Consider the following 16,065-nt stretch of genomic DNA (forward strand, 5'->3'; position numbering starts at 1 on the left):
ATTAATGCCCTCACGACATTAAGGCTTCGCCTCCCCGGCAAGGGAGGGTCTGTGTCACCAGCGGAACCTTCTCAGCCCCGTACAGGGCAAGGCTCGTGTTTAGAGGGACTGCAGAAACGCTGTATGTCCTACCTTTGGCCCCGTTTTCTCCATGTACCCTTCCTTCAGGTAGTTTCTAGAAAGCTTTGGCACCAGCTGGAGCAGCCGAAGAGGAGAGAAAAGAGCAGCGTCAGATGGGGGGAGCCGGGGGGCGACCAGGTGTGTGGGACAGGGCTGGGGAGGTCCCTGGAAGGGAAGCCCACTCCCAGCCCACCCGGCCCCACTGCCCCAAAGCGCTGGGACGAGGCGGGGGCAGGACCACGAAGCGTCTTTGAGCGCTCCCACCATCAGGCCGGCAGCCTCCAGGAGAAGCCCCGGGGCCAAACCCCACCCCAGCGGTCAGCTCTGGGGGAGCAGCCCCTCCACCAGCCGCAGCGGGAGCTCCTCATGCCGTACAATTTGCCTGTAAAACCTCGTTAACAGCCGCCGCCTGCGCACCCCACCCCCCCACCCCCCCGCAGATATTGCTGACAACAGCTCCCCAGCGCCGGGGCTATTTTTAAGGCTGCTCAGTGAGAACAAGGCAGTCGCTGCGAGATCTTTGGAGATGCCTCTAAAAGCCTCTTGAAAGACGACGAGTCCCCCCAAAACCTGGCCACACGGCCCCCCTCCTCCTCCCCCCCCCCCCCCGCCCCTGCTCCTGCCTTTCATTTAAGCAGGTTATTGACGGCTCCGCTTGCCAAACCGCGCGCCCGCAACACCCAGCTCTGCCCGCCGGCGGCTCTGGCCGAGGGCAAAGGACACCCCAAAATACACCAGCCCAAAGAATCGCACAGCTGCTCCGCAGCAGCCGGGAGCATCTTCGTCCTGGACCCTCCATGGTGGGCAGCGAAGGGCTCTGCAGCCTTCGTAGCCCCGGCGTTCGGCTCCCGGGACGGGGCTGAGGACACTTTGCCAAGCAAAGAGCTCGTCACCCTCAGGTCAGAGAGGTTCCTCCACCCTGCAGATGGGACCGCAGCATCCTTCGGAGAGGGATCCCCAGGAGCTACACATCCTTAGGGTGCTGTGAGCGATTTGTACCTCCCTACCGCATTTAACCTGGCGCCTGGTTTCCATTTAATGCCTTTTCATCTCTCTGGCAGGGTAAAGGAATCATAAATGAGATGCAAATGATGGCGAGCCCCAGGATGGAGCCACCTCGCGTACACAACCCGGTCTCCACAGAGGTCTCCCCGGGCCGAACGCTAGGATGGGTTGTTCCGTATTTCAAGGTCGTAAATTAAACCTCGCTAAACATGACACTCCTCCGTTTCCTCCAAGGAATAGCTGATGAGAAGGGGATGATAAGTAAAAATACAAATCACTTACCTCCCACCCAAACTGCCGGGGGGCGAGCGCACCAACCCCCTCACCCGCTGCTGGACAAATGGCAACTCTAATAAGGGCTGTGGGGTTTTTTGGGGCAATTTGATTCAGACGTGCCAACCAGCTTTACTGGCAGTAGAGGATACGGAGAGGAGGAGAAGTGACCATGGAACGTACACGCTGCACAGCGACTGTACCACAGCCGGGTAACTAAGAGGCTGCTCTTAACATTTTTTTCATATTTGCCCATTTCTTCATTTTTTCTTAACAGAAAATGGTCTGAAGTCCTTCGTGCCAGGGATCCCCAGCCGTGGGACTGCTCCTCTTTCTCCTGCCCTCCTTCTCCCAGCGATGGGGACGATTTGGGGCAGCCGATGTCGGTGGGAAGGCTTTCACTCGGGGTCCCCGGGGGTGCCGCGGGTGGGAGCCACCCTGCAGCCCAGAGCCGGCCCCGGCCCCCGCCCAGGTAATTAACAGAAGGCAGGTAATGCAATTAGATTGCAAAATCTACAACGTCAAGGAGGTAACGGAGAGTAACCACCAACCGGTGACGTTACACAGCTGCAGCACCGTCAGCTTGCGCTAATACTGCCTCTGCTATTATATTAGCAAAAACTAACGCAATTAGCAGTTCCAGCTCCCGGAAAATACAAGACAGAGATTCATAAGACAGGCTGCATTGACCTGCACGCAGGAACTCACCCCACGGGCTCGGGGACAGCACTGACGTGCTTTTGCCTTCACCTTTTCTACCTTCCAGCTTTTAACAATGCGGCAACAACCTTTGAGAGAGACGCTTACGGCGCCCGTAGGCCTGGCAGCGCTGGGGTTACTCACGCGCAGGGCTCACCCGTCGGGTGTGAATGTGCGCGCACACACACACACACACACGCGCACGCGGATTCCGAGGCTGGATGCTGCCAGCAGATGCTGACGTGGGCTCCACACCCACCACCACCATCTCAGCCCAGTAACCGTAAGACACGCTGAAGGACGGAGCGCTCCCCGAGCCTCCCAGCTGGTCAACAAGATGCTAAAAATGAGCAAGGAGCTGGGGGGAAGGGGGGAGGAGGAATAAAATAATAAAAATGCAGGAAAACTCACATCGACATCGCTGGCTCCAGGGAATGCCACTTGTAAGTAATGAAACCGCGCTGCCCGGATGGCGTTGAACCAATCCACTATTTCCTAATAAAAGGAAGAAAAGCGGAGTGAGTGGCGCGGTCTGCGCGTGAAACAACGTGGTCCTGCTGCGCTTCACCCCTCCCACCGCTTTGTCCCAAGTGACAGAGCGCAGTTTAGCAGCAGCCCTAAAAAATAAAATAGAAGTACAGACACAAAAGAGAGCGGCAAACGTGTGAAGGACGGGGAACACCCAGCCTGGCCCAGGCTCCAGGCCAGGCGCGGAGCTCTGCAGCCCCACCGAGCACCCCGGGGAGCGGGATTTCAGCACGTCTCTGAACCGGCAAAACCAGCATCGAATCAGCGTTTGGGATGCGGAGCCCGGGGACGAGTCTGACCCCGTACACAGCGCTCGGAGGGCGCAAAGGCAGCCCCCCACCTCGGCAGCCTGCCCACCCCCTGCTGCCCGCCCCTCCGCGGCCACAGGCAGGACGAGCGGGGAACGCCTGAATTCCACCCGAATTTGAAGGCCTTAGCAACATATTCCAGTGTTTTGCTAAAAGAGCGGCCAAATATCTCTTTATATTTGCAGTCCAGCCTGTCAGTCAGATCTGCAAGTCCTCTAGGGACAGGCACAGCGATCCCGGAGTCCCAGCTCAATTCCCAGATGCTCTGGCACTTCCACCTCTCCTTGGCAGAAATCTCTCTCTGGTTTTTAGGTGGGCTTTTTTTTTCCTTCTGGAATAGCTGGTTTATAACGTATTTGTTTTTAAACTCATCCATTCACCTGGCCCTGGTGAGCCCCACGGAGGTTGTGCTGCACCGGATGCCTTTTTGAAGGTTTCACCAAGAAACGCCACATCGATTTTAAGTGCCGCGCACGGGGAGCTCTCGGAAAACTGCCCCGTGGTCTAAAGGCAAAGGAAGGGCAGGTTGGACGGGAGGAGTGAGAGCTGCCGGCGCCGGGACGCGGAGCTGCGGCCAGACGGATGCTGAGCCACCCGGCTGCCAGCAGCACCAGTGAAGCTTCACACATCGGGGCAGGTTCAATGAGCCAGAATTGATCCTAAAATAAACACCCTCGGCCCTTTCAGGCGAGGCTGCTGGAGCCTAGGAAATACGGCATCAAAGTAGAAGTCGGCCTTCAGTAACGTTTAAACTTTTTTATGCTTTAAAAATTATTGGGAGGGGAAAAAAGGGCTCTTAAGTATAATTTTGGAGAACTCAGTTTTAAGGAGCTGAATTGAGGGTGTCTCAAAAATGGTCTAATGTGGCAAACAGCCACCCTCTGACGGTTCAAATGCTCTGGTTTGTTAATCTCCTTCAAGTCGAAGGGGAAAAAATCCCAGAGGACATACAGAAACAGTGTTTTGGAAAACTCTGACCTTGTCAGAGGTTTTACTTCCTGCTCGCTCGCTTTCCTACCCTACGCAGCTAAGCAGACCCCAGAGAGCAGCACGAAGAGGATCAGCGAGAGAAATGGGCTCCTGAAGTTAACGATGACCAAACCTGGCTGGATAATGAACCACGAGCTGTGGGGTTCAAATGCTGATATTGCGTTGTCACCAACTTGATGGCGCTATATACATATATCTATATCTATATCTATGGGTGTCCTCTTTGATCGTGATGTGAGACAGGGTTTTACCCCACAGAAAGGCAGAGGTTGAAACCCTCCCTGACTTCCAGCAGTCGAGTATTGATCGTCCATCGCTGGAGGAAGGGGCACCACCACCTTTCTTTATACAAACCTGTACCTGCGCACGCGCAGAAAATGAACTACTGCCTGCACCTTTGCAAATGGCTTTTCCAGGCTCCCAGCTTCCTCCTGGCCTGCTCGCAGTGCCACCGCAGCCTCCCCCTCCGCGTGCCACCTTGGTGGCCCTCCAGTCTCCGTCCTGGACCGGAGCCACCCACGTTGCCGCGGCACTCTCAGACTGACAACCCCAGATAAAAACGCAATTTCTTCTCCCCGTAACTCCTGCTCACCGATCCCTGCAGCCCAAGCAACGAGCCGCTCCGCTGCTGCTGATCAATCCCTCATGCTCCCTCTTCCCGTCTGAAAGCTCCCGGTGTGGCTCAGGAAAGGAGGAGCACTGGGGAAGAGCATTTTGTCCAGAGAAGATCCAAAGATCTTGGCCTTTCCTGGAGGCTCGGCTCACCTCTGAGCACAGAACCATAGAACGGTTTGGGCGGGAAGGGACCTTTAAAGCCCATCTAGTCCAACCCCCTGCCATGGGCAGGGACATCTTCAACCAGATCAGGTTGCTCAGAGCCCCGTCCAGCCTTGCCTGGAACGTTTCCAGGGATGGGGCATCTCCCACCTCTCTGGGTGACCTGGGCCGGGGTCTCACCACCCTTCACAGTAAAGAATTTCTTCCTTATACATAGTCTAAATCTTCCCTCTTTTAATTTCAAGCCATTACCCCTTGTCCTATCACCACAAGCCCTGCTAAAAAATTGTCCCCGTCTTTCTTCAAGTACTGAACGGCCGTGTGGCGGTGTGCTCTCCCCTTTTCCCCCCTGGCCATGGCCACCAGCAGGAGTTGTGATGAGTTGCACTTGAACTGTGGGAGATGGCTGGCAACATAACCAAAACCCTGTCTGTAGTGGGAACCTGGGTATCTTGTTCCCATGAGAATATGACTGTAGGTCAATTCTCTTACTCCATAAACAGTGGACAGCCCAAGAGCCCTTTGAGCTCTCCTGCACGGCAGCGGCTGCGCGACAGGCTCTCCCCTTGAGTGGGGACGCTCGCTTAAGGTTCTTCTCCTCGAGGCTGAGAGATTCCTTGCCGCAACAGATTCTCGGTCAGCGACTAACAGCATGCTAAACTTGGAAATCTTAGCTAAGGGATATAAAGGATTGATTGCACGTATATAATCCTTTAGACACAAACCGTTGACCAAGTCTGGGACTAGGATTGGATCCAGCCGCACCCCGGCTCTTCTCTGAGAAGGAGTTTAGAAAGCCAGGGGGTCCTTTCTGAGCCTCGGGACTCAACGGGAGGGTCTCCCCGAGAGCTTCTCCGAACCCCACCTCGATGCAGCAAATAATCGAGCGTACCCTGGCATGGAATCTGGTAAAACACTGTCGCACTCACTGCTAACTTTGTTAAGTCACTGTTTTACGTTAACAAACGTTTCACCGCCGCTCTCCCAGGAGCGGAGCCCACCACCCAAGGCGCCGCCCCCCCTCCCGCAGGCGGAGGGCGCTGGCGGCCGCGGGGTCCTGCAGAGGGAGCCTCAGCCCCGGCCACGGGAGCTCAGGGCCGGGGAGGGGAGGGGGGGAATCCCCTTCCGCAGCTTTCCCACCTCCCGCAGCGGGGACGGGCGAAGGCTGCCGGGCTCCAGCGCCGTGCCCGCCGGAGGGACAGCCCCGGCCGGAGCAGCCGCTGAGGTGCCCGCGGGAGACGGGACGGTCCCACGGAGCGGCCGCCCCGGGCAGGGGACGGTCTCCAGCTCCAGCCGGTGCCGCAGCTTCTGCCCCCACGGGTCTGTCGGCTGGGGGCGGGTAAGCGCTGACACGGGACCGCAAGAACGTCCTTTAAAAGGGTCGCAGCCCAACACCGTCTTGCCCAGCCCCTCCAGGTGCCTGCTGTTGTCAGACACCCGCACCACGAAAGCACCCCGACAAGCCCATTTTGAGCAGGGTGCCGGGCCTCTCGCTCGCTATCGGGACACGCCGAGGAGCTGATGAAGCCACCAGGCTGGGGTCACGCAGGAACATCGCCGGCCAAGTCGCGTGATGCTGTCCCACCCCGTGACGCGCTGGGGCAGCAGCGCAGTGACCCGCTCCATCTGTCCATCTGCTGTCCCTTTGGGTGCCTTACTCCAGCAAATGCCACCGGGGCGGCAGGGCTCTCCCAGCTGCTTTAGGGGTTGCATCAGCACATGTGGGACTATCCCGCCTGAGAGATGGGTGCGCTTTCTTCTGGGGTACCGCAGCAGAAGAGCCAAGTGGAGAGCAGCGTGCGATGCTCTGGATTACTGCGAGCTCCTCAGTGGGAAAAACACCCCGAATCCTGCCCTGGTGGGAGCTCAGCCAGAGCTGGGGAGAGGATTAGGTGGGGAGGGATCAAACCCCAGAAATACGAGGCAGGAGCCTAAATCCGGCTGGAGCACCTCGGATCGGGGAGAGGCAGCACCTCTGGGGTAGCAGGGACACCCTGGGGCTGCGGGGGAGTACGGGAGGGAGTGAAAGGCAGCGGGAGACCGCCGGTGGGTCCCGGGGTCCCAAACGGTGGGAGCCCACTCCAGGGGGTGTCATCTTATTGCAGCCCTCGCTCAGCCGAAGGGGCAGACCGATTTCAGGGAAGTCAAAAGAAATTGAACCTGGGCATTATCGTCTGGCATCCGAGCGCGTCCTGCCAAGCCACCAACACAAAGGCAGGGGCAACCACATGAGACCTGCGAGGATGCTCCCGCCGCGAGCCCCCAGCAGAAAGCTCAGCATCTTAAACCCCAAAGAAACAACTAATAGTAAAAGCCTGACTCTGTTCCTCCCAGCTGGGCTAAGTGGACCACCGAAGCCCAGCAAACCACAGGCATGGGCACGACAGTGGGATGCAGCTTTCGCAGGAAAGAGCTTCTTCCTTATTTCAGCTTCGGTTGTGGCCAGAGAGGTACCCGAGAGCAACCCAGCGACACGTCCCTGTGCTAAAACCTCACCTGGTGACCAGCAGCGCCCATTACGCACCACAGGACCTGCACATCCCACCGGGCAGAGCGGACGGAGGGGAGGATGCCTGGCGCCAGAGCCGCTCCCCGGGACCCGCACGCGCAGGGAGCCAGACCCCAGGGCTGGGGCTGAGAGAGGCCGGGCTGGAGCCACGCGGCCGGGAATGACGCCCGTGTGGGCAGCAGGCAAAAGGCACACAGGCACCACCACGCTGTGCCGCTGCCTGTGGAGCAGAGAGACCTGCCTAGTTCTAAGTGTTTTCTTTTTATAGACAAACGTATACATAGAGGGGAGAGAGAGAGAGAGAGTTCCTTTATATATCTATATACAGCAGCACTGACACAGGCGCACGTTCACCTATTGTGCATGTGTCTATTATACAGGCAGATGCACGTGTGTGCATGCCTATTACATGCTCATTTCTGGGCATGTACAAAACCAGGCGATGCCACTAATTAAACCAACCCGACACACTAATTGCCTCCTGCCAGGAGCGCCTGCACTACACAGGAACCACACTGAAGAAAGAGATGAAAATCAGGCTGTGAGATGGCATTCGCTGTGAACTCGCCCCGGTCTGCTCTCTGTGTGGCCACCAGGCTGTGGAGCCAAGACCCACGGGCAGCGCAGGGACTATCGCTGTTCTTCACGGTGGCCCCCCAGGCTGGGACCCTCCAGGAGGGCTGGGATCCCCTCACTGCCCTGGCCTCCCCGTCCTGCTGTCCTCCTGCAAACGACCACCCCAAACCCACCAGCCCTCTTCTTCACACCTCCCTTCAGAGGCACCAGGGCATCCACGGGGATTTATCTCCGTCCAAACATGCAGATTTGCATCTCATAAAGCACAAGGCAGGCAGAGAAACAACCAGTTCCCCAGTTCTCCTCCAATGCAGCTCGCCCCCCTTTTGCGACTCCTTCGCTCGACTCCCCTCACCTTTCATTGCTCCACTCACCCCCATCTCCTTCTCCGGGCGCCGAGGAGCCTGCCTTAAAAAACCCCTCTGCCCCTATGTCCAGTTGCAAGCAGAGGAACAGCAACTCCTTCCCTTTGCATCTCGTTATTTAGCAGACACGGGGTTTGCAGCCTTGGTGCTTGGGAGGACGTGACAAACACGCTGAAAGCTGGTTGTGCATCCTGTACCCCCATCCCCTCCTCACCCCCCCGGCAATTCCCAGCGCGGTTGGAGCCTGGTTGCCACGGGCCGGCTCTGGGCGGCACCAGCCCCCACGACCACAACCCTTGTTACCTCCGCGCTCTCACCTTGCCATCTTCGTGATAGACAAAGATGTTCCTTGTGCTATTGTCCTTCAAGTAAGTGATCTGCAGTCCGTGTGGGTTCCCGATTTTTGCAGGCTGGAAAGTCGCATTTAGGTGTTCGATCTTCATAATTGCTTTGGGTTCTTTTGCCTGGAAAACACAGCTGAGTGAGCAAACACCTGAGAACTGGCTTTCAAACCGGAAAGCGGTTCACTCGGTCAGAAAAAAACTCCTGATTGAGGCCATTAGCTGAAAACACTGACTCCCAGCCCACAAAACTGCCTGGTGATGAGATATCAGAGGAGGCTTTGCCTGGGCATCAGTAAGTGTTTTCTGCCAGCCTGGGAGAATGGTCTGTCCTGCCAGATTCAGCAGAGTTCAAGAGGAGAAAGGTTTCAGCCCAGAAGCAAGATGGACGGGCCAGGCCTCACGAGAAGATGTTGTGCATCTTCACCATGCCTCCCGTCTCAGCCTCTGTTCAACTGTCTCCTGACCCCTAGATCTCCTCCAACCTCTTCACCTAATGATAACTCACCAGCATTCACACCAGGATGAGCACTATGAAAGAAGAAAGAAAACTATTCAGCCAGATGAAAAAAAAATAGTACGCAGGCTACTAACAGACCAGGATGCTTTCTGCGTCTCAAGCACCCACAGCCAGCTCATCCTTGCCCAAGAAGATGGAGGATCATCCACCTTGTCAACTTGAGACCATTGCAGGAGACACCATGCCCACGTCCCACCAGTCCCATCCTCTCACATGAGCCATTGGCTTCTGACTCTGCTCCTCCCCCTGCCCTCCAAACCGGGAGCTTTATTGTCAGAGGAAAAAATACACACCTTGCAGCCCACCTCTTGGGTGGGTTAGCCCAACGCTCAGCCTGGATCAGGCCCTCCCAGGCACCCATCCCACCTGCACCCTCTGTGGCAGGTCACCTAATTAATAGCATGGTTTGTCTTCCTACAAAGCATCTCTCGAAGCTTACCGCCCTTTCAGGACTGCACTGAGAAGAGAACTAGCAAGCGTGAATAAAACATCACAAAAAATAAAGATTAGGCTCTTGGCAAGAGCAGTTTTTGGGCACAGGCAGGGCCAGCAGAAGGTCGTGTGGTGGTGCCGTGGTCCCCAGCACCACGTGGAAGTCCCTGAGCTGGTGGAGATACTAGTGCCGCTTTGGGAACTTGGGGACTTGCCGTGGACACACAGCTGTCACGGGTGACCACGGTGGGGAAATCCCAGCAAAGAGGATGCGTCTAGACAGCGCCGTTCCCACCATGGCTATGGTCAACAACAAAGCAAAGCAGCTTTAGCTACCAGAGCAGTCAATAGCGCCTGAATGGGGGCTGCTGGGACTTTCACTTCTCCCTCGGTAACGACTGGCTCTCTCCTGTCCACGAGATGCAATTGCACCATACCACACCAAGCTGAAGGAGAAGACGGTGCTATCGATGCCGGCCGCCGAGTGTGGAGAAGTGTGGACGGCTGTTCCCCTTCTCTGCACGGTGTGGCTCATCATGACACCACGATTGCATCAATTACTTGAGAAAACTGGCTGGCGGCTCGTCTGGGCTGCTCTCAGCTGCGATGGTCAGGGGAGACTCAAAGGGCAGAGAAAACGCCTTGGCTTCCTCCATTCCACGGTGCAGAATAGTAGAGTGTCTATCCGTTCATCACAAATGCAATTTTCATGGTAATAGCTCCATTTCTCACTTACAATAAATGAAATGTGCTCTGGGGAAAGAGACAAATGCTTCCACCCTGCTTGACGCTGGAACAGAAATCCAGGGAGCTTTTCCTCTGGATCGCTTTCCATGCCACGCAAAGGAGGTTTCAGACCCCAGTGACCACGGCAAGGTGGCGATACCTTTATCACACGCTAGCCGTAAATAGGAAGCCCACAACAGCTGGATGATGCAGAGACAGAGCTGAGAAAAACCCCTTCATTGGTGGTTTAAGAAAACCCTTATTGTCTTTAAGCCTGCCAGTTAAGGTGTTCCACCACGGCTGTGGTGGTGGTGGACCGAGAGCAAACCCTACTAAAGAGAGCAGTGAGCCGTACCTGGTGCCCTTGTCCTGGAGTGACTGGGGACCCCGTGCTTGTGAAAACCATATAAATAAGATGGTGGCCGAGGAATTACTTGTTCAAAGATGCTCCTACAGTTGCGATCCCCCGTCTGCATAGAGCGACCCCAGGTACTCACGTCATTTTTGTTGAAGTACTTCAGGGCACCTTCCCTCTCCGATAGCACGAATTTTCGGCTTAAGAATTGCCCGTTGTCGCGTCCTCTCTTCCACAGAAATCCTTCTCGGTACCCTGCAGCAGAGAGCAATTGCTGAGAACCAGGGATAAAACGCTGTATTTAAAAACAGTTAGGGTAAGGAAAAGGAGAAGAGTTTTGACTTCAAAATCAAGCAGACCGAATGAGCTGGATTGCTCATGACATGAACAAAACAGGCCTTCTCCTTCAGATTTGCCCTTCCTACTCCATTCTTGCTCTTTTCCAGCAATTTGAGCTCTGAGACGGCGACGTGGAGGCACAGGGGCATTTCCACCCCGCATCCCACACCGCGGTGCAGGCACAGACTCGAGGAGCAGGGCTGTGTCCCTGCCACAGCTCCCGGCGCCAGGGATGCTGCTCAACTCGCTCATGGAAGCAGCACTTTGGGAGCAAGGGAAAGGCGGGCGAGGTCTGTTCTCCCGTGGTGATGCTGCTAAAAAATTACAAATGGGGTGTGTGCATGCGGGGAAAGCGGCTCAGGGTGGGCGGCTGTATCACAGCAAGCCACAAATACATTTTTCATACGGAAAAAGGGGAAAAAAGCCGGCAGTTCTTCCCACTGACTTCAGGGCGCTTTGGTTCAGAAAGCCACCGAGCCAACCTCGGCATTGTCCCCCCTGGGAGCGGGTCCCCCAGCCCCCAGGCAGCCCGGCCGGCCGTGCACGCCTCTTCTCTCCCTGGATCAGCCCCGGGGGAGGGTTTGCTGCTCGGGAAGAACGCTATTCGAAAGACACACACTTTGTTTAAAACTCAAAAGAGCCAGAAAGTGAGAAAAAAGAATCTAAAAATCTTATCTCCTCAGATCAGTACCGCAATCCCAGCTGATCGCGGCCAGCAGCTCCCGCAGCCGGCAGCAGCCACAACGCCCAACTTCTCCCACGAGTTTAATTGACGCCCTTATTTTAAATGCTTCGAAACAAAGAAGCCCCAAGAACCGTCCAATCTAAGTCTCGTGAATATTAACGGAGCAGTTTGATGGTCACCTTCCATTTATTTAAGATATAATTATGCAAACGTCCCACTGAAGCAGTGTTCCCTCTCTCTCTCAGTTTCACACTTGTTAGATTTTTGTTATTGGCTCTGAAGAGCTAGGATTTTAAAGTTAAAAATTACATGTTTTATAACAACTTTCAGCTAAGTAACTAAACTTTTTTTAACATGCAAAGAGGCTCTGGAATCAGCGGGCAGCCTCTCCTTCCCCTGTCTGCTACGAACCAGCGGTGGGCAGAAATTCCTCATTCAACCCGCTTTTCACCTGTCCATCCTGAATCAGGGTTGATCTAAACCACAGAGGAAAAGATGCAGAAAAATCCCTCACCCGGCTCCTCAACACTGACTCTATGGGTACAAGCGATATAAAGTGTTTCCATGCCATAAAAACCTAAAGGAAGAAACGAGAAATGCACACAGACGCATTTAATGACCAGAAAGGACAGGAAGAAAAGAGTGATGTTGGTAACGGCTAAAGACGCTAACCGAAGGGAAAGTGCGTATTTAGCTACAGATACCTTTGTCGATAGTCAAAATACCAGTTTCATCTGTCTGGACTTACAAAACTCAGTCAAATACTTTCTCCAGATCCTCCAAGAGTGCTTTACTGAAGGCCAGGCAAAGCCCTCGACGTCTGCCATAGATGAGCACATTCGGCTAACGCTGACCCTGCCCGCAGGGAGCGCCACAAACCCGCCCGACGCTGGCACGCGGGGCTGCGGACGGGCTGGTGACTCGGTGCGGGTGGAAAAGGTGGAAATATTTAAAGCTGTCGGCAGCCTTTCCTTTGTTTCTTTTTTTCTATAGGGGACACATCGAATCATAGAATCATTCAAGTTGGAAAGGACCCTTGGGATCATCGAGTCCAACCATCAACCCCACTCTACAAAGTTCTCCCCTACACCACATCCCCCAACCCCACATCTAAACGACTCTTAAACACATTCAGGGATGGTGACTCCACCACCTCCCTGGGCAGCCTGTTCCAGTGTCTGACCACCCTTTCTGGGAAGAATTTTTTCCTGATGTCCAGCCTAAACCTACCCTGCTGCAGCTTGAACCCATTCCCTCTTGTTCTATCACTAATGACCTGTGAGAAGAGACCAGCACCAACCTCTCTACAATGTCCCTTCAAGTAGTTGTAGAGAGTGATGAGGTCTCCCCTCAGCCTCCTCTTCCTCAAACTAAACAGTCCCAGCTCCTTCAATCGCTCCTCATCAGATTTATTCTCCAGGCCCTTCACCAGCTTCGTTGCCCTCCTCCGCACTCGCTCCAGCACCTCGATATCTCTCTCGTATTGAGGTGCCCAGAACTGGACACAATACTCCAGGTGTGGCCTCACCAGTGCTGAGTACAGGGGGACAATCACCTCCCTCCTTCTGCTGGTCACACTATGTCTAATACAAGCCAGGATGCCATTGGCCCTCTTGGCCACCTGGGCACGCTGCTGGCTCACGTTCAGCCGCTTGTCAATTAGAACCCCCAGGTCCTTTTCTGCCAGGCAGCTCTCCAGCCACACTGCCCCAAGGCTGTAGCGCTGCAGGGGGTTGGTGTGGCCCAAGTGCAGGACCCCGCACTTGGCCTTGTTGAAGCACATTCCATTAGCATTGGCCCATCGGTCCGATCTATTCAATCTTGCAACAGGGTTTGATTTTAAGAAATGGAGCCTCACCCCGTCCCCTGCCTGCGCTGCCACCCAGGAACCAGCAGGGTGTTTTCATTTCGGAGCCTGTGGGGACCCCCTCTCTCGAACCCCCACTCCCCATGTCCGGGCAGACCCAGCACCACACCGAGTCCACCTACCCGTCCATCCATCTTGGAAGAGACTCCCCCAACGCCACAGGCAGAACTGGCTCATTCAGTCATAGAATCACAGAATGTGTTGGGTTGGAAGGGACCTCTAAAGGCCACCTAGTCCAACCCCCTGCAGTCAGCAGGGACATCTTCAACTAGATCAGGTCGCTCAGAGCCTCATCCAGCCTGGCCTTGAATGTCTCCAGGGATGGGGCCTCCACCATCTCTCTGGGCAACCTGGGCCAGTGTCTCACCACCCTCAGTGTAGAGAGCTTCTTCCTAATGTCTCATCTAAACCTGCCCCGCTCTAGTTTAAACCATTGCCCCTCCTCCTATCCCTACAAGCCCTTGCAAACAGCCCCCCCGAGCTTTCCTGTAGGCCCTCTTCAGGGACTGGAAGGGGCTCTAAGGTCCATCAATTAAATTGTACTCTATATATATATATATGTATGTATTATATAATATATGTATTTATTTTTATATATATTTTTATATATATAAATTATATATTATATATGTATTTTTATATAATATATTATATATATGTATTTTTAATATATATATATATAAAAAATATAAGTCCATCAATTCGATCCTAGTCCAGCTCGAGCTGTGGGCTTGCTGCGTGCTTTTTCTAATGAAAAGACGTGGCTAACCCGTTGGAGGGCACTTCTCAGAAAGAGAAGAACCCTGAGGGAGCAGGATTATCCGAAGTCTGAGGAAAGGGAAGCAGCCAAGAAAGCTACCGACACCCAGCCAAGGGCCGCCGCATCCGACAACAGCGCGGGAAAGGCCCGGGCTGGTGCACTCGTGTCGCTGCCGTGGTAGGAATTAATTGCCGGGGAACCGAAGCGCTGACTGAGTCAGATGCCGCTACCTGCCAGGCTCGGATCAGCAAAAATGCTACAAAACCTACAGCGGGCTGTACACGCCGGAGCTGAACAGGAATAATGTCTCCCTGACAGGAGACAGGCAGGCAGGAGGTGATGCTCGGCTGATACGTTTATAAAATGCAAGATTTGCTTAACGGGAGGCAGAGAGATGCTGCCGGGGCTCTGAGGGCTGGCGTTTGCCGACTGCTCTCTTGAATAGCCCAACACTGAGCAGCTTGCTCTGGAAGTGTGCGCTTTAGAAACCAGGGACAGGCCGTTTCTGTTCTTGAAGGGCGCTGATTTTTAACGCCAAGCCAGTTGGAGCAACGCAGTACTTGAAAAGCCATTTCTATTCACTCCACTCAATGGTAGAGACGGTTCCAGAGCCTCTCCGCCGCCTCTCCGTGCCTGGCGTTTGGGGAACACTAACATCTCGTAGGGGCTGGACGGAGCTGGGTTTGGAGGAAAGGACATCGGCGTTGGATGAGAGAGAGGAGAGAGAGCGCGTGGAGGACAGGGACGTCTCCAAATGCAAACATGGGGTGATGCAGAGGGGAAGATGATCTTTTCCTTCAGAAATCCCCACCCGGGGTTTGCCGGCTCAGCAGAGCGCTGGGCACGCAGAGCTCGGCTCTTGGCAGCTCCAGCTGGGAGCAGCTCAGCTCCCCGAGCCTCGGCTGTGGGTCTCATCCATTCGTTCATCTCGGGGGTTTCATTGCGATCATCTGAATGGCGAAGGATGCTGCAGGCATTCCGTATTAAACTTGTTCCCCTCCACAACACATTTTTTGTGTCTTTTTTGGTTTTTTCTTTTTAACGCTTAAAAATTACTCTGCACTTCCCCAAAGAGGATCTAAACCAATTGAAAATCTGCAAAGTCCACCTAGGACTTACCCCTGGCAGATGGGCACTGCAGCGATTATATATGAAGAGAGGGAAGCCCAGAGAGGTTTGGTGAGCTGCCCAGGACGAGACTGTGAGCCAGTGTCAAAGTCGGGCTGGAAACCCAGCTTTCCCTGCCCTCTTACATAGGGACATTTCATCATTTTCATCTCCTTCCAACCTTTTGTGGCAAAACACAGTATCCAAATCCCACTCCAAGGGGGAATTAAAAAAACCCAACCCAACACTAAGTGTTATCCCTTTCCATAGTTCACATGCCGGTTCTTCCCAGACCAATCGCCTCTGCACAAGAGCGCCTGGCTGCTCTGACAAAGCCAGCAGCTAATTTCACCGTACTTTGGTACGGATTTTCATAAATCCTTTGTTTGCTTCTTTTCTTCCTTCCTTCCTGCAGGGCTGCGTCCTCAGGAGCGGCTCGTCTGCCCAAACCTGCCGCCTGTTCCCCCGTCAACACCCATGAGTGCAAACCACCACCAACTGGATTTGCACCCAACATGAACTCGCCCAGGTTCCCCAGGCAAACAGAACGTCACCAAGACCTGCCCTGATCTAAAGGATTGTGCAAACAGCTGGAGAAGGTGTTGGGAAACAGAACTGCAGGAGGCTGAACAGGGAAACAGATCTCATACCAGAGGGCATCGGAGTCGCAGAACTAAAACATCTCTTCCTCATCTCTGTGGGCTGCCCTACCTCAGCAACAGCTCCGTATTTAGCGATATCTGGCCCAATTCAGACCTTCACGAGGGCCGTTCTGCTTACATG

The 16,065-nt window shown here is 54.6% G+C and overlaps 1 protein-coding gene across 1 annotated transcript in view; it reads right to left on the minus strand.

Annotated features, from left to right (window-relative positions):
* Positions 1-16,065, minus strand: part of ADAP1 (ArfGAP with dual PH domains 1) — a 62,264-nt gene that overhangs the window by 2,676 nt on the left and 43,523 nt on the right. Inside the window, exons 5-8 of the mRNA XM_054213033.1 lie at positions 10,667-10,779; positions 8,468-8,614; positions 2,509-2,592; positions 133-195 (exon numbers count right to left, since the gene is read on the minus strand). Coding sequence (XP_054069008.1) covers positions 133-195; positions 2,509-2,592; positions 8,468-8,614; positions 10,667-10,779 — 407 coding nt within the window. The remainder of the gene's footprint in view (positions 1-132; positions 196-2,508; positions 2,593-8,467; positions 8,615-10,666; positions 10,780-16,065) is intronic.

The sequence above is a fragment of the Rissa tridactyla genome, chromosome 8, assembly GCF_028500815.1.
Source record: "Rissa tridactyla isolate bRisTri1 chromosome 8, bRisTri1.patW.cur.20221130, whole genome shotgun sequence".
Taxonomy (NCBI): Eukaryota; Metazoa; Chordata; class Aves; order Charadriiformes; family Laridae; genus Rissa; species Rissa tridactyla.